Here is a 24,578-nt window from a genome sequence, read left to right as displayed (position 1 = left end):
GTGGTCTGGCTCGCTGCCTTGGTTGATGCATGTCATCCATCCCAATTGTGCGGTTCGATGCTCATGATGTAAATCACTTGATTGTCTGGCCCAGACTCGATTATTTACAGACTGTCATCATATAGCTGGAATATTGCTGAGTGTGGCTTTAAACGACAAACAGAAACATATTCAAAATATTTGATGAATATCTTTGTTCAGAAAAATCACACATCAGTACTGACTAACATAAAAGGTTTAATGTGTCCTAGGTCACATGATGATTCAAGGGCATTTAGTATTGTGATAGCTTGAGCACCGTCCTTCAGTGTAGAATTACTGGCATTATTCAGCATGATGACAGGCCTATATGTTCTTGAAGTCCAACATTCTGCAGTTTGGGAGGATGCTAAGCAGCAAGTGAGGTGTGTGGTATAATTACAAACTTGACGTTTTCTGCATAAATACCCATGTCTCTTCAAGAAAGGTGTGGGGGGGGGGGGTTTCAATTAAAATGAAATGAAAGGTAAATGATAAGCAGTACCATATTTGCCATCGAAAGCACCCCGGGCATTTATTAAAATGATACACAAGTTAAGTTGAGCGGTAGTGAAAAAACTTCGTTCAAACGTCTATGAAACTAAAACATCACTTGGCTATTTTCTTTTAACAATGTGTAATATACTAAAGTTAATATGGATTGTTGTGTAAATTTTCATAAACATACAAAAGATTACTTACTGATTTATGTAGAAGTTAGTCAGGGGGAGGTTATAGGAGCAGGGCGCTTAAGACAGCGAATACAGATTTATGTTGAAGTTAGTTAGGGGGAGCTTATAGGAGCAGGGCGCTTAAAACAGCGAATACAGATTTATGTGAGGTTAGTCAGGGGGAGCTTATAGGAGCAGGGCTTAAAACAGCGAATACAGATTTATGTAGAAGTTAGTTTGGGGAGCTTATAGGAGCAGGGCGCTTAAAACAGCAAATACAGTATTTTTATGGAATTATGGATGTTTTTTATACTTGTCATCAGTGTGCGGCCATCTGGTCATGGACAATTGACAGATGGATCAATCTACACACGTCTAGTCCCAGTCAACTCATGATAAACCACAGCTTTGAGTGGTTTGCCTGGCCAAGGATGCCATGATATTTATACATGTACATGTAAATTGAAATATTGCAGACTGGCATTTAATTTCTATTCTCTTACAGACCTCTCTTCAAGACCACATGTACATATTAATGTGTGTATAGATCTCTGTGGGGTAATCAAGTCATGACTCAACATGAAATCTGCATTTGAACGAGTGTGCATCTGGTGATAAACATTGTGATTTACATCTGCATCGTTGTTTTACAACCACGATTGTGTTCTCTTTATCTTCCTCCACGATCAGCTTTGTCAATGTTTTGTTTAAATGGGTATGTTGTACATTCCATTGTCATATAGGATGTCATGTTTGTGTTACATTGGTTTTGTTTGAATGTTTTCTGTATGTTTGTTTAGCCTGACAAAATTCCCATGGAAGCAGTTATAACATGAATATTTCTCTTTTTATTGTGATGTACTTTTTTTTATAGGTATGAACAATACCTACAAGAGCTTTTCTTCCCTTGTATTGTTGTACTTGGATGTGATATGTAAGGTGATTTAATTGGTAAAATAAAACATGAAAAGGATAATACTATTTATTTGTTTCACTTATGTCATAGGGAGGTGCAAGTCCTCTGAACTAGGTTGTCTTGCTCCCACTCGGAGAATTGTTAATGGTGCGATCATTTTCCTTGAAGGCACTGGTTGGGGCTGTAAAGGTTTCCTTTCGTATCACAAAGCTACAGATACGCAGTGTATTTGAGTAAAATAACCCCCAAAATTGTCAAAACCCAATTACTTTCAATTAACTTGCGTACAGAAACACATGCATTAAATGAAAAACTCAAATGTATGAAAACAGGTAAATACCCAATGAACGGAGCTAATTTCCATAACAAAATTACCAGCTAATTTACTTTCCGAGTCAAGCCTATATATTTCGAACAGTTATAAACATCTGAAACATTTTTTTATTTTTTTTATATCTTAAAGTGTTCACTAATTTGGGGGAGAACCCAATAGAATGATGAATAGGTGAGTGAAAAAATATTGGTTACCCAATGAAAAATGAAACAACCCAATTAAAATAGAAACCCTAGAGTAAAATACTCAATTGCTCAAAAAGTTATCTGGAGCCCTGTATCACAAACGCTGTCTACTTCCTAAACTGAGAAAAGGTGGCAAGCAATATGTGGAAGAAGAAGCCCTGTAAACCATGTAAAAAGACAACAATAACAAAATTGTCAAAACAAATTACTAGGAACTTAAAAAAAAAATATGGGGCAAAAACAAAGCTTAACTTCTTGTAGGATCAAGGAACACAATGGTGGTTTCACACACAACAGAGAAAATGCCAGCTGCTTATCACTTCAAGCAAAATGGTCACTAGCTACTAGGGATCTCCTCTAGCAGATCAATAAACAGTTGAAATTAGACCCCGAGGATTAAGCTAACATCTAGTCTCTGAAATGAACATATTTTACAGAAAAAAACAGTTGTTAAATTTATAGTTAAGGTTCATCCTCATTTTCAGATACTGCAGTAATCTAGACTTGCCAAATATTATAGACTTGCATGGGCTTTATTGGATATACATGTTTCAGGGTCTGTATGACTACCCGAGGCTGTCAAGCACAGACAAATGCCGGTCCATAGAATTGAATTGAATGAAACCACAAGGCCTGAATGATAAAATCCAGTCCGGGTGTTCCACACCCAAACCTTTCTATACCATGTATACATTTATTGTCAGTTGAAACTTTTATAACATTGAAATATGCATTGCCCAAAAGAACACGGATTAGGTGACATTTCCATGTAAGAGGGTCTCTCTAATAGAGAATTTATTACGAAACTATTAATATTTACATAATTTGAGAATGTGTTTCTGATTGTGCTGTGTGAGTGAGTTGCTTTTTACACTGATCTTAACAGTATTCCAGTTATATTTATAAGTGTCGGCTTACCGTGGGAGGAGAGCCCAAAGTGATGCAGGTCTCCGATGTTTACCACTTTGGTGAAACTAACAACGTGTGTCGGTCTGACGTTGATTAATGAATAATTTGCATACTCGTATATGCAAGGGGTCGGCATATGGTTCTCAATAGGAAGTGACAACTTGGAGACGATGGCTTGCGGTATATACAATTTTACTTATACATGTAGATATACACATACAAAAGACACTATGTGCCAGGTCAGCGCATAGTGGTAGTGCTTGTTGTCTTGGTGCCCCGGAGCACCCAGCCTAACCCTAGCTAGGCTAAGGGTAAGACCTTTCTTTCTTTTTTTCTCTCAATCTCTCTTCCTGGACCAAAGCTTATATAGCCGAGGTCACCTGACATTTAGTAAGTAATAAATATAAATGTAAACAGTAATTCATCAGCAGGATGGCAGACAGTTGATGTACACAAAGATGGGGATTAACAATTAGGATTAGCATCTTATAAATAACAGCAATTAAGTGTTTCAAGGCATATTGATGTCATGGCTCCAGGGTAATGAGCCTGTGCAATTAAACATACTTCAGACAATGGGTGTCGTAAATCAGTCGTTATGACAAAACACACGAGCATTGGTATGGTGCTGACAAACCTAGAAATATAATCAGGGAGAACCAGGTTTTGATCCCACGAACATGTTTCTGGTGTGCTCAAGGGACAGCACCGCTGTGAACACCTACAGGAATGGAATAAACGTGATGCATCTACAAAATAAAAACATACATCAACTATGGGTTTGGTATTGATTATATGCATGATAACTGCAATCATCCTTGAAAAGAATCAGCTTCACAGTCGTACATGGTGACCTTCTGTCATGGTGACACAAATATATAACATAGGAACAGTTTTCACAGCCTTTTAGAAGAATAAAATTTTCATATCGACGTAAAAGATGTTTTCTGTCAAATATTTTAATACATATAAATGGACATCATTTCATTTTTGAACATCCCATCATCATTTCCATATTTCTGTTTATCTGCCTTCGAAAGAAAGAACAATGACGCACTAACACCACCATCATCTTCTGGAAATAAAGTCTTAAAGTGTCAGTTAGGCCTAGCTTGGGCCTTGGTTCTCCCATAGCCTCCAGACCAAATGCTAGGACAGACTCAAAGGACAACAGTTTGAATTTCCACATGAGGTTAGCTCCTCCAATGAATGCCTCCACCATTCGAAGGAAATCCTTCGGTGGATTTTTCAAAGCAGGGATAAGAACTTTCTGTTCGATAGCTTTGCACTTTTCCCAGGCACTACTATAGCCGTCATTACATATGTTATATCTGTCAGATATGCCCAGCAAGTATCCCATTCCTTTCCAGAAATATACATAGTCATCAATCTGTGCTTGATGGAAAGGAACCCCAAAGTATTCTGGGTAAAGGACGATGCATCCCATGAATCCACACTGCACCAATGCCATGTCGTACTGGGAGAAATACAGTCTTTCAGGCTGCTGCGAACTGTTCATCTGCATCGCAACTTTGTTATGAATCTTCCTGACATCAACAACAGACCGATATGCATCACTTTCATTATCCCAGACATCTCCATAGTGCCAACATGTGACATGGCGAAATGTGCTGAAGTACCTTTTCCAGGATTTCCTGGGATCATCCGAGGCTTTAGTGAAAACAAGAGGTTCCAGGAGATTTATGACACTCAAACCACCAACAAGAGATGTAAACATGGCGAGGAAATTGCTGTAGAAATATTCCTGAAAGAATTTTCTGCCCCTGTTAAACTTTTCAACGTCAAGCCAAGGAGGGGCATGTGGGGGGATTCCTGACTGAGCTGCGAGTTCTGCATGACCTTCTTTAAGTTCTTCAAGGTCACACATCATATGGTCTCTCTTCTGAAAAAGGAAAAAAAAAGACAAAAAGTTATTTCTTGCTATACTAAAAAGGTCTCAGTTTCAATGTTCGGAGCACATTTAGCAGGGATAATTCTAGGGTTGGGCCTTGTGCTTTTAGCCCCTAAATTTGAAAAAAGGCCCACCTTTTCAAATACAATGGGCACTTTAGCATTGTGCTGTATGGTCAATTGTGGGTGTACCTCTGGAATATTTGAAATTTTCACATAAAGGGCCCTTGTCAGAAAATTCCTAGAGTGAACCCTGATTTAGAATACAGCGACATAACTTCTCGTGAGGATGACTTCTGCCATAGGTCACATGTCACTAAGACCAGCAACCAGTTTTTGTTAGAATCCGTCAGATACGAACTTGCGACCATTGTATTACTTCTTTGAGTGGCATTTAGAAGTAGGAATGGTAACTAAGACAAAATTGTTATGGATGAGCAACTTCTTTATTGCAATTGGGCGACGTTTCGGTGTAGATTCTAACACCGTTATCTAGCAAATGATGTACAAACTAGGTATGAGCATGATATATATACATAACAATAGATAGATGTTTATATAACAGATAAGGTTGATGTACACTGATTGATAGGTAGTTATGATAAGACAAGTTTTACAAGAGATAGGGTTGATGTACAGTGATTGATGGGTATGGGATTAACACAAAGTAATCAGTGTACATCAAACTTATCTGTTATATAAACATCTATCTATTGTTATGTATATATATCATGCTCATACCTAGTTTGTACATCATTTGCTAGATAACGGTGTTAGAATCTACACCGAAACGTCGCCCAATTGCAATAACACGACAAGGCTTGCAGTATTTGTGCTATTTTGGGAGCAAGATATTTCCACCTACTAGTCATTGTGCAAGCTCAATGTAAACATACAAACAAGCTAACTCAATCTACTTCATTTCTTTTGTTGGTATCTACCAGCATGTGTTTTGTGTGAGTTACAGAGAAAATGGCCTCATGCAAAAATGGTCCCAAAACATTTGAAGAAAATAGCCACAAAAAGTTTTGGAGAAACATAATGAACACAAACTCATTTTATGACTTAGTTCATTTATAGATTGCCTATTTTGGATTGATCATTATGTCACATGGTCTGTCAACACTGTCTGACTTCAATTAACTTCTTAAATGCATTTCAGAGTAGAAGCAATTTATCCCCATCCAAACCACCTTTGCCGCGGGAAGATGCATCCAAACCAGCTGATTACATATGCTGCATAAACAAAGTAATTAATCATGCTAATTAATCCGAATCCTGTTAAGTAAACAATGCATTTATTTATCATGATGAAACTGGTTGTACATCTTTAAAAATTCCAGCATATATATCAAGGCCGTGTTTTGTACAGGAGATCGAGGTATTTATGTAGGCATTTACACTTGTATTACACCCATTTCTTTTTCAAATAAATATTGTTTAAACCATTATCCTCAATAATCCTCACTTCTCCTAAATTATAGTTATTGAAAAAAACAAACAAAAACAGTTAATACACATATGTGACCAATTTTGGGCCATCACCAATCCTCACTTCTCCAGTATGTGTCATTGTCTCTGGCATATCTGGCTTTTGAGGTGACAATTGTTGGATTAAATTAGATCTACTAATCGTAAAACCAACAAAATAACAATTAATAATGTCAAATTGGAGGCTACACTCTCATGTAATACTATGTAAGGATAAGATATATGGATGAACAACTTCTTTATTAGAATTAGGAGCGACGTTTCGTTATTGATAATGGTGTTAGAACCTACACCTACACCGAAATATAGCTCCTAATTGCATGTACATTTCGGTGTAGGTTCTAACACTTGCTTAATAATGATGTTAGAACCTACACTGAAACATCGCTCCTAATTGTAATAAAGAAGTTGTCCATCCAAATATCTTATCCTTACTAAATAATTGTATACACTAAAAAACAGATTTTATTTGGGTCCGTTTTCGGGTCCATTTTGTCCAAAATTTGGTGCTTTTTGCATTGGAACCTTTTCTCCTGCTCCCGTTTTGTGCTGAGGTGTAAGAGGAAGTGTTAAAATTGTTGTCAGGGTTGATACAATGAAACAAGAGAATGCAAAGTTACCAAGTGTTCGAAATTAACCAAAACGAAACCAGACAAAATTGATATCACAAATGGTGTTACTGTTAGGACAAGAAAAAGATTAATGTGTGTTCATTGCAGGCATTCAAGATCTAGGCCGATCTATCAACTGACCTCTTGAAACAAAGCCGTCAAGTCGTCTCTTGGATCTAACTGACAAATTCAAAATACTTCAGTCTCCGTTATGCAAAGACCTGTTATGATATCGGTGCACGTTTGACTTCAAACATGGAAAGGTCATAAAAACATTATGTCATCACTGCGACAGAGTGTGCGGAGTTTGTAGACTGGGCTCATATCTACCTAAATCGCGCTTGCGCCGACGAAATATTTGATATTATTTTCTTGACGATTAATTCAACGTACGTCCACATTACACCATCTAACGTCAGTATACCATCACAGATATAGATCTTACATTCAACCCTTGATAAAACCTATTGCAAATAAATATATGTTTCATGTAAATGAAGGGTATCTGGAACTTAGATCGTATGTCATGTTTGTCAAGTAATTGTAAATTATTAGTTGTGACACAAGTACCCTCACCAGCAAGCTCCGCGAACTGGCTATCGCTGTGAGGAGCTTGGAGCTTCGAGAACGGGTTATCGCTGCGGGGAGCTTGCTTGTTCCACACCCACCATCAACAATAGCACTGCAAGAGATGGATCACAACATAATTTCAGGTATGTGCAGGTACTATGTATTGATTGACCGCAATTTATATCGAGCAGGTCGTGTTGCGATTCCGAAATTATTAAACATTTAACATGACATGTTCTTATTACAACACAGACTGTAGTGACAACTAGTAGCTAGAACTACCTGTTCGTACATTGGTAGATTGGTAACAGTAATTCCACGCATTCTCTCGGTAGTCTCGTGACCAAGTACTTCCGTATCTCCTGTGTCATTTCGAAAACTGCCAGTTTTTATATCCATTAGGCCTTGTTTGTTTTGTAACCATGTTATTACATCAGGTTATTTTCAAGGAGGAATTTCCGTTAGACTGACATTAAAATTAATGTTGACCTGGCTGTAACTTACAGTTTGAGTTCAAAGTCAGTTAACTCGGGTACTCAGGTCTGGTGGGTACTGAGTAGGACCCGGGTGGGTACTGATTAGGACCTGAGTACCCCCATGACTACCCAGGTCTTTGATATATGTTTTATGACATTAACAATAACATATTATGGTTACACTTTATAAGTGCAAGTCGCTAATGTTCGCTATCTTTCTGACTGTGCACACATTCCTTCTGCTTATTAGATGTTTGAGTAAAGACAAAACTTCAGTCAACTTCTGTGTATGCACGATCATATCGTTTTATACTATATCTAAATACTTTTTGCCCGGGCTCCAGTATAAAACATCCCAATTGACAATTTTGTACCCAATTTGAGACCTCAAGTGGGTACCCGGGTAGGGTCGGGTACCTGGGAAGTAGATATAGACTCACACAATAGTAACATAGTACTGGTCAGTGACCAGTTGTCACCCTTCTTTTCATATGATTTCTGACATATTCCAAGTACAGAGTTGACGGTACCAATAACTTTAATTTAGGGGAAACTCTGGCGGAGCATATGAGCTTATTTCTGTCCGTGGAATAAGATTCAGTTGATTTCTGTTATAACGCAACGATAGGGACTCCAAACAGTGGAAATAGAACTTTCCCTTCGATTTACTGTTCCAGTTATCGCCATCGTCTTAACAGCTCGTGCCACGTGATTCACGTGCAACACTTCAGTTAGACAACTTACATTTAGTATCTCGGGTATCGCACTCAATTTTATTATTTATCAAAATGAATAAGAAATACTATCATAAAATTGTATCGTTTGCAAACTGAAAAAAGTCAGTATTCCCAAATTTGAATACTTATCCTTAACACTATGTACTATGGATTTTGCGATATATACAGGTTATGCAGTTTTGGAGTATGTCTCAAATAGGTATCAGAATTGTATTTTGTGGAAGAAACAGAACTGAAAGTGTATGTAAGGATAAGAATTTATGGATGAACAACTTCTTTATTACAATTAAGAGAGACGTTTCGGTGTAGGTTCTAACACTGTTATCAAGCAAGTGATTTACAGAGTGCAGCAAGCAAGTATATATACGCGTAGCTGGCAATGTTTATACAGTAGGGTAGATATTGTATACTGGAGTAGAGGAGCCTGTTGTGTACACACAAGGGCAGTGAAAGTGTATCATTGTGTTGTGTGACTTATATTTTCGCGTGAATTAGTCACGTGACACCACCCGCATGTCTTTTCTAAAGTTGTATTTGAGCAAGGTGATTTTGTTGGGTTTTTTAAATATTTCCTCACAAGAGTCTGTTTTGTTCATCATTTTCTGATAAAGTAGTTCTCTCTTCTAATGAAATCGAGCAAAAGTAAAATGAGATGCGATCATGTGCGTGCTATAATGGGGAGTTGGTGACAATTGGTCCTCAGCCAACTGTTCGCCTGGCCAGTAAACATAAAAAAGTGAACGGAGCACCTTAAAGAAAAACAACACTCCAACTTTTAATTAGCTCGCATAATCACTAGAAACCAATTACTCTTGCAAATCCAGCAATCAAACTAAATCTGCATGACAGTCGCTGTTTTGTTTACGAACTGAATGTCGATTTTGCCAAAATATAACTCTGAAATGCCAGCCTAGTTCGGTAAGATGTGTATGGATAAAGTGGACCATAGTATGAAACGAGGAAGGCTTTAGGATTGCTAGTGACACAATGAGTTCAATAGGAGTTTCCTCCAGCCGTTACATGCTCTGCTCTCTAGATGTTTTTGTATCAAGAATACATGCAGCTGACAATGTGAACCCAATAAAATGAACATGAATACCCTGACAAGTGCTTGAAAAATACATGAGAATAAATGGGTACAAGCTCACCGTTCACAACTTTTATCCATCCTTGTCATTACATGATTCATTTCTAAAGATGACCCAGGGTACATAAGTAGTTTTTGGACCAGAGACATTTGGAAGAGTGCAGCATCAATAAATAAATATCCTTACCATAAACTGCATTCCTATGCATAATAGTGAAAACTACCAAATACGAAAATGAAGATATGTAATAGTATATCAGTTCCAATTAATAATCCCTTTATCCTCAAGAATTAAGTTTTAAAAATACCACAAAATAATATATTTAAAAAAAATACTTAAAAAATTGTGCTTGTAATAAAATGTTTACAAATATTGAAAACTCTCAACATCACAGGGCTTATTCAGAGACATTACATGTAGAGATGATAGGTCACTGAGAGGAGCTTATGCACACTCAATGTTCCAAAAGCCTGTTGCTGGGGTGATGTCACTGGGCATTGTTTAAAAAAATACAACAATTATGTTGTAGGGTATTGTGACCTGTTTGAAGAGAAGGTGGAAGTGAAATCTAAAGAACAGCTTTCTATAAGCAACTGGAGTAACAAAACCATCTGAATGAGTGAGTGAGTTAAAGTTTAACATCACATCGGCAATATTTCAGCCATATCGTGACCACCTGAGGGTAACGAAACTACCAGGATATGAAATGAAATTTAAAAGAAACCGATAGACTGATTTCTGTCGTACAAATGTAGATCATATCAAATTTACACTGACTGACTTATGGTTTTTGTTTAGATATGTTAGATGAGGAACTCTACATCTCACTACAACAACATATAGGGGTGCTAATTAGGGCTGGTTGAGTCCAAATTTACTACTAAGGTACCTGACCTACCTGACAATTACCCGAACCTACCCTACTGCTGTAGGTCTTATGAGTTGGGTCTGCTTGTTTTACTGAAGCCTCGGCAAACAGTATTCAGATACACATATAAAACAATCTGGTCATGCATGCATTGAAGATTTTGTTCAAACATAAAGTCAGAAGGAATATATGTTTAGTCAGAAAGAAAAGTAAACATTAGTGACTTGTAGTGTCACCATGGAGGGATAGAGAATTTTTGTCACAAAACAATATATCATGTGACTAACCAAGGGCCTGGGTAGCCCTGTGGGTAGTTGGTACATGGGTCCTACTCCTCAGTACCCACCCGACCCGGGTACCCGAGTTACCTGTCCCAGCCGTACTACTTATATGCATTAGTCTGTTTAAATCCACATAATATTTGATGTCCCTCTTTTTGGGTGAAGTGATATATAAAGGATGGTGTAGCATCAGATTTTTTCTTTCATTATATTACTTGGAATCATTACCGACATTATATTTCCAATCAGGAATCTCTTGTTGTCAAAGGCCAATTTACTAACGATACAAGGGTTTCCTCACATAGAAGGAATAGAGTAATAGTGAAATGTTTTGTTGAGGACATTACATGATGTCATGGAGGGTTTCCTGAAAAACATGAGTCTCTTGAGCCAATTGTTTCATTGTGACAAGTCAATAAAATAAGCAGGGCCCTCTGACCTTTGGAAAATGGACAAACTTGAAGAACATGCAATGATCAAGTACTTGCAGAAGGGATTAGCACTAAAAGCCATCCATGAACATACAAGTCAGACACCTGGAAGGATGCCCCTTCCTCTGCCACCGTACAGAGGTGGGAGCAGTTTCAACATGATCCCTAGAATCCCTGGTGTGCTGATGACTTTCTGGCAAATGACACAGCTTCATATTGATAGTTCAGAAGACATTTCCCAGGAGAGAATACATTCCATTATTACAGAACCCTTGGTAATGAAGAAAGTATCAGCTCGTTGGGTTACAAATTCAGCTCTGTTTGAAGCTGATCCAGAAAGGTTCATGCAATGATTTGTGACTATCTATGAAACCTGCGTTCACCACTTTCAGCTTGAGTCCAAAGGAGGCAAAGACTGTCCCGACAGCTGGAAAGGTTATGACAGGATGAAATTAAGACTTAAGAGATGTGGGAACCTGAGAAAATGTGTGCTCTTCCATCAGGACAAAGCATCAGAGCACAAATCAGTCATTGCTTGAAAGCTACAATCAATGAGTGTGGCTTTTAACTCCTTCAGACCCACCTAATTCTCCTGATATGGCTCTTTCAGACTTCCATTCTTCCAAAACATGAAGAAAGCTCTAGCCAGAACTCTTTTCGACTCGAACGATATCATCGTAGCAACTATAGAGAACTTTTTCAGCAGCCAAGAGATTGACTTCTACAGAACTGAGGAAAATCCCTACAAACATCGTTGATTATGCTGAAAAATAATTCATTTTAATGTCTTTAAAACAAGTGTTCCATTTGTGGCTCAGAACTTATCAATCACCCCTTGTTTTTAAAAATCAAACCATAAACATTAGTCACAGATATCTGTTTTACATTGGTCATTGTTGATCTTGTTGATTACAATAATCACTTGTGAAAATTAGAGACCCTTTCACGTCTTATATTGATTCATGTAAACTAGGAGTGAAGCTGATTATGATGAATCCTTTGACACTGAACACTGAACGGTCTTTATGATGCATCACATAGCCGGCAGTCATGTTTCAGGCTTAACATGCTTAATGTACAAAATGTGAAGGCCTTGTTTTGCAGAATTACCATGTGTGTCTTGGACAGATGTCATCAGTGTTGATGAATGGCTGAATGCACAACCATGGGAAACATTTAAGGAAAAATTCAACAATGATGGATACTTGGTAAGATATATGGACATTTCTGGTGTGTTTCACATGAACATATCACGCAACAGGCTAAAATAAAGCTAATAGGGTTTTATTCCCCTGTGGAGAATCCGAGGCAGAAGTTATTAGAATGCCATGATTTATCTAGATCTACTCAGAGGCTGGTGTTTGGGCCCAAGCCTTCAACAAATTCATGTTAACCTTCCCAAACTGAAATTAGTTCACTTTAATGTTAAAGATTAGCAGGCCACTTGTGTTTCCCTGATAACTATGATAACAGGAGCAATAAACATGTGATAAGGAAGCTCTCGTGCTTTGTCTCGTGCCTTGTCTCGTGCTTTGTTATACATTTATTGTATTGAATTCAGTGTTGTAACACCACTGAAATTAAGAAAATGAGAACTATTACAAAATTCCCAATTTCATTTTTTTTTCTGGGACTTGGCTTTAAGGGGCTAAAACAAGGACTGGTCAGGTCGGAGTCAGTATACTGTGTCTGAGTGGGGTATTCATGTTCAACTGCGACATGGTATCTCAGTCGGCTTGCACTATAAGTCGGCATCAGTCTGGACTAGTACGCATGCACGCACGCATGCACGTCGCTATATAAGTGCAATAACCTTGGACGCGATGTTAACCCTATTTCACCTCACCTCTAAGAGAATGATCAGCTTAATCCAAGAAATTCATTGAGTTGAATTAATAATAATATAAATATTTATGACTTCTACTCTCATTAGAATGTTTCATTTGTTTCAGATAATTGAGAGTATTCTTGATAAACAGGAAGTGGCTGTTTATCGAGGTAAGACAATTATTAATCGCCTTTTCAGTCCTGCTTTGTCACAGAATGTAATTGTTCTACAACCCCTGTCAGTTTATGTGTAGACACATGCTTGTCTTGTTAGGCAATAAACATTTTCTGTCTTCAGCTATACCTGGGTGATATTGAGTGTTTGATACTCTGAAATTTAATCTGGAATTGACATTATCAGCTGAGGTTTCAGATGTTAACGTTTCTCTTTAATATTAACAGATGTTTAAGTGGTATCCTTTTGATGCTCTGTACATGTTAAAACTCCTTTATATTATCCCTCACAAATCATAAACAGAAGCCAACCATATTAGGGGGGCCACAGGAGCCCCACTTATTGAGGGCACCACAATTCGATATGAAGAGTTGTGTCTCTTGGGTGTGCCAGAAACCTATGATTGTGGGTTTGAATCCTTGACTTGCCCAGATTATGTTTCAGGGTTTCTCATCACCATACCCACGCTCATACATTTAACAAAAATTGTAAGCGTGTAAGACCAGCATCTCTTCATTCTACTCAGCCTTTCATGCTGAAATAGTCTCTCTGTTACTCACCATTTTGATCATGTTATTTGTAATTTAGTAATTGAATCATTGATTTAAAATTGAAAGCAGCCAATTATCAATTAAATTGTTTGATTAGAACATATCAACCTTTCATTTAACAATGATCAGTTATCCTTCAGACCTGGTGGAGAAGATGCTGTCAGGGGAGATAAACACGTCAACTCACCGACATGATCTCGGAAACCATGGTAACCACGTACACAAGATTTCCACTCCATGGTTTGATTCAGTTATCCTTATGTCTATCCCCCTCTTAGTGGGTTTACAGATCAGCTGATTTGAAAAAGACTGAAATGGGTCACATGATCCTTGTGATTGTTAAGACCGCCTCCTTGGTCTAGTGGTAGAGCGTCCGCCCGGAGAGCGGAAGGTCCGGGGTTCGATCCCCGGCCGCGTCACACCAAAAGATGTTAAAAGATGGGACTTGTTGTTACCCTGTCAGACGCTCGGCATTAAGGGGCTAAAACAAGGACTGTACATGATTCTGAAAAGTTTGGTCTGTACAATAAAAAGCCAGTGCAAAACACAAATTGTCTTTCGCTAGTATGCTCTTTTCGGTGTAGATTATCATTCTTCTTTTAGAACTGCCTGTTCACATTAATATTTGAGATACAGAAAACAGATATACTGCTTGAATGCTTTGCTCAATTGTGCTGAGAATTATCCTATAGCCAGAGCGGAGTTAACCTTGCCCCAACAATAGGGGCAAATTAGTCATCAACATGTATGGGTATATTTTAAATCTGTAAACTTCTCATTATGAATCATGTTACATTTCTGAAGATACTGATGTTTCTGAGTTACAAAATATACGTTTAAAACATCTGTTACTTTGACAAAAGTCAGACAGGTTTAAAGTTTCGAACAAAATCGCAGCTTTGGACTTCTAATTGGTCAGTCATACCCTGATTTTCCTGATTGGCGGATTAGAAAGTCCCCCTGTTTGTCAGATCTGGACGAGAGATTGGGTTGTTTGTTGGACTGAACCAGTATTTAAAGGCATGATGTGATATGTAATATTGTCATATTTTGAAATTATATCGTGAAGTTGCAGTTTATGATGCAAGGGATAAAATTACCTGACTTTATTTCTTCCAAGTCAGATCTAGACTGTTTATCATAATAATAATGTCATCCCACTGAGTTACTGAGTACACTGTAGAATGCATGTGAAACAGACTGTTATATTTCTGACAGCGGACAGGAAGAGAAGTGACAAGGAGAATATCTGCCAGATTATGTGGCCTAGTCTCTTTGTGGACCGCTTGAATGAGGTAGGGGACATCTTCAGTGTGTCAGGGTAGTTTATAGTTGTCAGACAACTCCCATCATCAGATGGCATATTGTGAAGTATGTTTTATGTATGTGTTTCAAATGTGTGAGCAGGATCTGCTGGTCATGGTTCGATCCTAGATTTTGCTGATTATGAACCATGGTTTGTCAGTACTGTAGCCCAGCTCATGACCTTCACCAAAATGATAAATGTAATGACCTTGTTCACTTTGGACAAAATGGTGGACTTTCCTCCCAAAATACTGGTAAAATACAGTGGTTTGCATTGGTTCCAAGCAACCTAGGCTGGTTATAAGAGTTGACTAGATGGTTTGGGTAGTCAGGGTGGGTAACTTAGTTGATGACATGTCCAGGTTCCCTAACAGCGCTGATAGTTGCTCATAATATCAATCACTGGATTGTCTGGTCCAGACTTGAATATTTACATACTGCCTTCATATAGCTAGAATCTTGCTGAGTGCTGCATTAAATAACAAATAAACAAAAAACAAAACAAACAAGTTGTTTTTGATGACTTTTAGTTTCAAGCATTTGGAGTGAGTGAGTGAGTGAGTGAGTGAGTGAGTGAGTGAGTAGCTGTGCCTTAAATGACCCATGTCCCCTCATTTTATTGAAAATCTTTAAAATATGGATTCATTATATGGTATTTATGCTGCAGCGTTTTCATTTTTTCACTCCATAGGGTCCACTCCATGCACGAACAATGGCCGTGGCTAAAATCATCATTGGAGACGATTCTGGGTTTGACTTTGACATGGTTCTCTCTAAGGTGATTAGATTTGTAATCCAGGATATGCTGAAGGCTGGTAAGAAGTGATTGTAAAGTGATTAGGTATTATGTTTAGAGAGATAGGGATATGATTGTGTCATGTGGGAGAGATTGGGATGGGGATGGGAGATGGGGATGGGGTGTCCAAGCATGAGGAACATGTCAGCACCAGGACCCTGTTCCCCAAGACATTGCTATCTCAGCGATTGTAATTATATGTGAAGGTATGGGAGGACGTAACAAATGTTGGCATGTTGGAAAGTTGTTTTGGTTGATAAAACTGATAACAAACTTCTCTGCTGATTTCAGCAAGTTTAATGTTGCATCGCCACAATAAAAAGATTCTTCTAGTCAGCTATGTGTTTTCAATGGATACAGATAAGAGTACCAATAAATGCTGTTTAGCGTTGTCCAATCACAGCCTCCACATTGGCCACTGCCTGTCTAAACGTTTAGGCAGACAAGGCCCCGTTCCACAAAGCGATCTTAGCGCTACGATTGTCTTGTAGTCAGTGTTAAAGAATGGGAGTTACAATCGACTTAGCACTAAGATCACTTTGTGGAACGGGGCCCAGGAGCATTAATATGAATACAAAACTGTAGCTGTGATGACACTGCAGATTGTCAATGGAGATGACTAGCTCCATCAGCGTACTAGGTCTGAGTTGGCCAAAAAGCGTGTTTGTATATTGTAGAGATACTGAAGTAAATGGTCACCTTGACTTAGGGTACTGCTGTCCCGACCGAGTTTAACAAGAAGCCCTTTCAAACTTGTGTTGATTTAACCTATTTTGTGTAACAGGCTCCTCACACCGGAACAGAGACACCATGGCACCAGGACGAGTCCTACTGGCCAGCCCTGGATGACAAGCGCTCTGTCAGCTTCTGGGTATGTCACTATGTGTAATGATTGCATTACTTATGTCGGGATCGATACATAGCGATGTGATCTTGCCACAGTCTTACTATTGAAGGGAACATTGTCAGGAGCATGTAATGTAGATCCCAGTAATCCAATACAAACAGGGTACAAACACGAGAAGGGAATACAAGTAAAATATCAACATACACAGTTCCCAATACATTACACTCTGTATTGCAATCTGCCACAATTCTATATTAATATGCTTAGTCATCCAGTTATGGTCGTCGTTACAATTTCCCATGCGATTGGCATAGTTTGTCGGTATAAAGGTCTGTAACCATAGTAACAGTAGTCTTCTAATAAATTGATGGATATTTTTTGTGCATAAAAAATGTAAACAGGTTTTGTATTACTGCTTGAATTAGAAAAACAAAGGCTTGAGACATGGTTCAAGTAAGGGAATAGAAAATAATCAGCTCACAGCTCGCAGTCGTAAATCAAGGTATTTCTGATTTAACTGTAATACCACCTACACAAGCAGCCATTAAGGGATACATACACAATTCTTTAAAGTCTGATTCCAGCAGAATTCCTGTTTCTCAATTTGTTTAGATGACATTACAACTATAAGAGGCGACTAACGGGATCGGGTGGTCAGGCTGGCTGACTTAAATTGGTTGATGCATGTCATCGTATCCCAATTGCATGGATTGATGCTCATGATGTCAATCACTGGATTGTCTGGTCCAGACTTGATTATTTACAGACCACCGTCATATAGCTGGAATATTGCTGAATGCGGCGTTAAACAATCAAACAAACAAACATACCCATGACACACATTGCTTATACATTTTTACCCAAACTTTTACAATACATGTAGCCTAATTCTATCTAGGTGCACCAGTACTTTGGTAGGTTGTTGTAAGAAAGTCCTAGAAATGTGAGATGCATGATGAATTAAGATCCCAATTGACCATGATTCCTTCACAGACGGCAATGGATGACGTGTTCCGAGATTCTGGATGTATGTGGTTCTCGCCTGGCTCTCACAAGAAAGGTCTTCGAGCTCACAGACCCCAGAAAGAGGGATGCCATGTTCTGACCTGTGAGGGCAGTGAGGTGGGTACTATTCCAGGGGATGACAAAGGGGAGCTCATGTCAAAATGGGAAAGCCATACTTTAATATATCTTTTTCGGACTTCTGGAGGATTTGTTTTTCACTTTTTACTGTACAGGATATATCCTTCAAGTTTGGTAGCCTTGTGGTTAATGCATTCACAGATCACAACAAAGGTCTGGGTTCGATTCCATGTGGAGGACAATGTATGATGGCTATCTCTGGTGTCCCCATCGGGATGTCACTCACTCACTCACGCTACAGCATACATCTTATGTAATGGTTGTGTTAATTTGGCCAGCTGTGTGTCACAAGGATCACATGGGTTGTAGACACGAGGGTTGTTTTGAATCACGATGATACTTAGTCATTGATTTTAAGTTTTATCTTGTATCATACTTATACTTTATTACCAACTGATGCGATTATTACTTTTAATATTTGTGTGAAGCCCATTTCTGGTGTCCCCCACCGTGATATTGCTGGAATATTGCTAAAAGCGGCGTAAAACCATACTCACTCACTCACTCACTTAATATTTGCTTTTGTTGTGATGTCTGTAGGTCTGTATTAAGATTATTGAATTTTTTTAATGAAAGGTATTTCTAAAAATATAATTATTTAATCTAACTGTTCAAATAAATAGATAAGGGGGTTAGTGTGAATTTTATTTTTAATTCACACACCAAATTCACATTTTACTATTGGGGCATATTAGGAAATCATTCACTGTGGTAACAAGGGGCGGTCGGGTAGCCTGGTGGTTACAGCGTTCGCTCGTCACGCCGAAGACCCGGGTTTGATTCCCGACATGGGTACAATGTGTGAAGCCCATTTCTGGTGTCCTCCGCCGTGAAACTGCTGGAATATTGCTAAAAGCGGCATAAAACCATACTCACTGTTTCACTGTGGTAACAGTTTTGCATATAGTATTTAATATTAAGGAAATATTTAGGTGATTAAAATGCTTGAGTTTGCCACATCAGAATTGTATGCCCCAGGACAAATAGGAACCTGAATCACCAAAACGTGAAGTATACGTACACAGGCACAGCATAGGCAGATATTCGAATGGGGCGTCCAGGGGGTCCTGAACCCCACTCTTGAAAATCAAATGATGTAGTATGTTGTAGACAATCTTCCCTCCTCCACCCCCCACTACTAACCGCCTCCCTCACTGAGAGAGGATTTAGATATTTTGGACCCCTCCCTTTAAAAAAAACCTGGCTCCCCCTTTGCACAAGGAACAAATTCCACATGCATCACACAGAGTTCTCACAGTTTAGCATCTTCCTTTATGCATTTCTCAAAATGATGTTGTCTTCAATCATACTATGTTTATCAGTTCTAAGCCTTGGAGTTTAAACTTACAAGTTCAACAATAAAACACCAATTCATCTGACATTTACATTAAATGTACGAAATTGCCACCTGTAAAGATTTTGAGACACAGAGTGGATTGATCAATCTGGATGACATATGCAGAAGGTTGCCATGTGTTGTCAGGCAGAGGGCTTCCCTGCAGAGATCAAGGCGGGGTCATGCACTCTCCACCACGGCCGCACACTGCACTACACCCGCGGCAACACCACCGATAACCAGCGTCGTGCCTTCGTCACAGCGTACCGGCCAACAGATATGATCACATCTATGAGAGACAGGGGCTTCGATCATGGCAAAAGGGTAAGGATGAGAAGATTAATGTTTGTGTTTTAACCTATTTATTGCTGTCATTACTGAAATAACAGTGAGGCAATTCTGTGACTATTTCGGGGCAGGAATTGATACTCAGTATTGGTTTTTATAAGAGCTGAATTAAGTAGGACTGGCTTGTATGTCATCTTACCCTGATGGTGCCGTTTCATCAAACTTACATTTTTCATTCTGATACAATTTATACATCTCTGCATGAAGAAGTGACAACACGTAATGAGCCTTTCAATATCGATGCTTCTAACTTCTTGGTACAAGTGAACAAAGCATGCACACCAGCATGTCTGACTTATGTATCTCGAAAAAGAACAACCAGTTCTAAATGTAAATAATTAAAGCTGTGCCGTTATGTTGGTGTGGATATTTTATACACCATGTTGTTTCTGAGCACCATTGCATCTTCACCTATCTCACAGGCCCAAGAACCAAAGTAAAAGATCTAATTTGTGATATTACCAAAGTGGACACAATTTATGGATAACAAGTTCTTTAATTACTGTAAAGACAACGTTTCAGTATAGATCCTTATACTGATGTAAAGAAAGACTGTGATATTGTTGTGCTACACTCAACATGAAACAAAAACCAACTTTTATTGATGTATCAGTGTATCATTGACAAAGATACAGAGAGTATGTCAGTTGTGTGGAATGAAACCTATGCTGCCGATTTTTGCAAGGTTGTAGTAAGGTAATAAATGTTATATTTGGGATAACACTTTCTTAGTAAAGTACAGATTCTCGTACTTTTTGGGGTTGAGTCCCGTCCGGGATTCGAACCCACACTTGCCAGAGTAAGGCACCTAATCACCAGCACTCAAAGTCAGCGATCTAACCCACTCAGCCACCGAGGCTTCCACAAAAATGAAAGTCCGACAACTGGTAGTCTAGTCTAACGTTGTAGTTAAGACCTACCATTACTATATATAATGGTAACTTCAAATAACTTGTCTATAATGTTACAAATATTTCTAAAGATTCAGGTGTGTTACAGAAGTTTATGTTGTTTATAAACTTTATGTCCGATACATTTCTGTCAAGCTGTGAATCGTGTCATCTGATTGGTTGTAATTCTATTCACTACTGCTTCATGTGTCACTATTGTTGTGCTACACTCAACATGAAACAAAAACCAACTTTTATTGATGTATCAGTGTATCATTGACAAAGATACAGAGAGTATGTCAGTTGTGTGGAATGAAACCTATGCTGCCGATTTTTGCAAGGTTGTAGTAAGGTAATAAATGTTATATTTGGGATAACACTTTCTTAGTAAAGTACAGATTCTCGTACTTTTTGGGGTTGAGTCCCGTCCGGGATTCGAACCCACACTTGCCAGAGTAAGGCACCTAATCACCAGCACTCAAAGTCAGCGATCTAACCCACTCAGCCACCGAGGCTTCCACAAAAATGAAAGTCCGACAACTGGTAGTCTAGTCTAACGTTGTAGTTAAGACCTACCATTACTATATATAATGGTAACTTCAAATAACTTGTCTATAATGTTACAAATATTTCTAAAGATTCAGGTGTGTTACAGAAGTTTATGTTGTTTATAAACTTTATGTCCGATACATTTCTGTCAAGCTGTGAATCGTGTCATCTGATTGGTTGTAATTCTATTCACTACTGCTTCATGCGTCACTCTGACAGCCAATCAAGTTGATTTTAACAAAATTTATTAAAGGAATGTAGGGGTGTAGTGACCAAATTTTGGTGCATCACGATATTCTGTGCCGCTATAAAAATGTCATATAGTGATGTCCTGTATCGATACAAAAGATACAGAGATCTTTAGGAGTGAAGGAACGTTTTATGAAAAGTAATTAAGAATACTATTTTCACCTTTTCATTTTGAAAACAAATGTATTCTGTCAGATAATTGAATCTGGCTATGATTTTAAAAATGACGTTTATATGGAAATATGTGGTGCTTGACGTTTTTCCAGATGTATGCAGTACTGTCAGTGTTGAAGAGGGACCATGTATTTTATCGTTTGCAGGGCCTTGCTAATTCTGGACTTCTAAATTCTGGGCAAACCCACCAGGGAGACCAGGAGTAGTCAGCATCCCTATCAGACAGCGCCATCCGTGCAGGCTCATGTACTGGAGTACAAGAAGTATTATTCAAGAAGGCTCCTTGGTATCCACAATGATTAATAAATCATTGTCATCAGTCATTGCAGTATGTCATTGTAATACATCCTTGTTATACAAATGGGAGGGAGTGTGTGGTGCAGTCACACTGGTTGGGAAAAAATGAAATGGGATTCAAAGCTTGGACATGTTCTTTTAACTTCACAAAATATTTCGCTTGATGGAAATATGTGTCAAATGTGAAAAAAACCATTTGACTCAGGGAATGTGACTATTGTGTTCATCGTATAACATATTTTTCACAAAAACATTGATTTAGATTTGTTGTTTTCATTCTGCTATCATCCATTGTATCATGTGACATATGTGATGTCTCACAGTTGATTGATTGTGTAGAAAGGGAGTGCTACAGAAAATTTCTGATAACAATGTGTTAACAATGTCAGTATATGCCATCCAAATGAAATGTCTGGGGATTGAAAAGTCAATAACACCATTAGATCTGAAAACACTCCATTTTTATCTCCTAAAGAGGTGAGGTGAAATGGGGTTTAACGTCACGTCCAAGATTATTGCACTTATATAGCGACGTGCATGTACGTGTGTGTGTTTGTGTGGCTGCTTGTACTAGTCCGGACTGATGCCGATTTATAGTGCTAGCTCACTGAGATACCATGCTGCAGTTTAACATGAATACCCCACTCAGACACAGTATACTGACTCCGAGCCGACCAGTCCTTGTTTTAGCCCACTAATGCCGAGTGACAGACAGGGTAACAACAAGTACCATCTTTTAACATCTTTTGGTATGACACGGCCGGGGGTCAAACCCCGGACCTTCCCCTCTCCGGGCGGACGCTCTACCACTAGACCACGGAGGCGGTCTATCTCCTAAAGAAGGCTTGCAAGCCAAAACCTCTGTAGGTATAGGTCTCTGCTTCTTACTTTCTTAGTGACAGCACACAGACAGCACTAATGCTGTGTGGCCAATTTCCTGCAATATATATATTTTTTTTACAGATGTTTAACCTATTTATTTGTTCATTGTTAGTGATGTAGACCATGCACTGATATCTGCTTGTGACAATAATTGTCAGATGTCATACTTGTTGACTCAACAGTTCTAATATAAATTCTCTGAATGTCAAGATTATAGGGATCTTAATGGAAGAGTTATTCTTGCCTAAACTATTTGACTAGGGTTGCTTCTTGTTTTCAGCATCCAAGGAAAAATTGCATCCAAAGAAAAATTGGTGTTTTATGTTTTGTTTCATGTTGTTGTTGGTTTGTTGTTTAAACGCCGCACTCAGCAATATTCCAGCTAAATGACGGCGCTCTGTAAATAATCGAGGCTGGACCAGACAATCCAGTGAGTGATGTCATGAGCATCGATCCATGCAATTGGGATACGATGACATGCATCAACCAAGATCTTCACAGGTCGTGTTTGATGTAGTCAGATGCAAGGACTAAGATGGTTAATGCCCTGTATTTGCACAATTTGTGAACAGACACCTTCCCATGGTAAATACCCTGTATTTGCACAATTTGTGAACAGACACCTTCCCATGGTAAATACCCTGTATTTGCACAATTTGTGAACAGACACCTTCCCATGGTAAATACCCTGTATTTGCACAATTTGTGAACAGACACCTTCCCATGGCAAATACACTGTATTTGCACAATTTGTGAACAGACACCTTCCCATGGTAAATACAATGTGCCCTGTATTTGCACAATTTGTGAACAGACACCTTCTCATGGTGGAACATTGTCGATACAAATCAGGCAAATAAGCAGTGTTCATGGAAAATAGGTGGATGGGTTGCCCTGTTGATGTAAAGAATGTTTTGTCAGCCAAATAGTATAGGAAGATAGCTTTAATCATTGTCATAAGGCCTGATATTTGATATTGTGTCTCTTATATTTGAACCATGTCCTCACATAAAAGATATTTGTGAATAGTTATTTGCGAAGTCGTACATACCCAGTTTGTAATTTGGATATCATTTGAAAACTTTACTTTTTTTTGCTGATAATCTACATTCCTCTCAACAACCAAAATGCATTGATCAAAGCCATCTACCTCCCTACTGTCTAGATTGGGTGTGCAGGTATTGAATGTTCATGTATTGTTTTAAGAATGTCTTGTTATGCATTTTCTTTTAGAGTTTCATCTTCTATGTATGTTATTTCACTTTTCTTTTTTTTATATGGTGACTGCTGTCCTTTTACTTCGTGATGCCATATTTTACTACCCAGTGTACATAGATCTGCTGGTCTGAATCCAGAATCAACTCAAGGCATAAATATAGTGGCTCTGTACAACCCAACATTTCCAGTCACATGCCAGGTGGGCCCTTGAGACTAATTGCTTTATACACTGAGAAAATACTTGATAGGTTTGTTTATACTGTTCTAGACAGTGTATCATAATGTAATAAACAGTATTTTTCTATTGCCATTGTTGTCTGGACATTTTGAATTCATTGCTCTTCTTAATGTCAACTGATATTTCGCAACAGCTTTTGACATCCTCCGACTGTGATAGCACCCAGACTCGAAGTCTCATGGGTGTCAAGTTGGTCATTCATCAGTTGCTTTCCTACCCACAGTCACCAACCAATTACAACAGCTGGGAGCACCGA

At 38.5% G+C, this 24,578-nt stretch overlaps 2 protein-coding genes across 2 annotated transcripts; one reads left to right on the top strand and one right to left on the bottom strand.

The window, feature by feature from the left end:
- Nucleotides 1–3,216: 3,216 nt before the first annotated feature.
- Nucleotides 3,217–4,927, bottom strand: LOC139443179 (uncharacterized). Its single transcript, XM_071224140.1, has one exon. It carries the CDS (start codon nt 4,922–4,924, stop codon nt 4,013–4,015), a length of 912 nt encoding a protein of 303 aa, XP_071080241.1. The 5' UTR covers nt 4,925–4,927; the 3' UTR covers nt 3,217–4,012.
- Nucleotides 4,928–7,663: 2,736 nt separating this feature from the next.
- On the top strand, nt 7,664–24,387 carry LOC139443999 (probable alpha-ketoglutarate-dependent hypophosphite dioxygenase). The gene is made up of 10 exons (XM_071224901.1): nt 7,664–7,759; nt 12,602–12,705; nt 13,450–13,495; nt 14,191–14,259; nt 15,269–15,345; nt 16,047–16,133; nt 16,936–17,022; nt 17,992–18,120; nt 19,625–19,801; nt 21,834–24,387. The coding sequence occupies exons 1-10, from the start codon at nt 7,738–7,740 to the stop codon at nt 21,891–21,893; spliced, it is 858 nt and encodes a 285-aa protein (XP_071081002.1). The 5' UTR covers nt 7,664–7,737; the 3' UTR covers nt 21,894–24,387.
- The last annotated feature ends 191 nt before the right edge of the window (nt 24,388–24,578 follow it).

The sequence above is a fragment of the Haliotis cracherodii genome, unplaced genomic scaffold (genome assembly GCF_022045235.1).
Source record: "Haliotis cracherodii isolate W230 unplaced genomic scaffold, xgHalCrac1.p SCAF_5, whole genome shotgun sequence".
Lineage (NCBI taxonomy): Eukaryota > Metazoa > Mollusca > Gastropoda > Lepetellida > Haliotidae > Haliotis > Haliotis cracherodii.
Note: the sequence above shows the minus strand (reverse complement) of the source record. Positions and strands in the feature narration are given on the sequence as shown.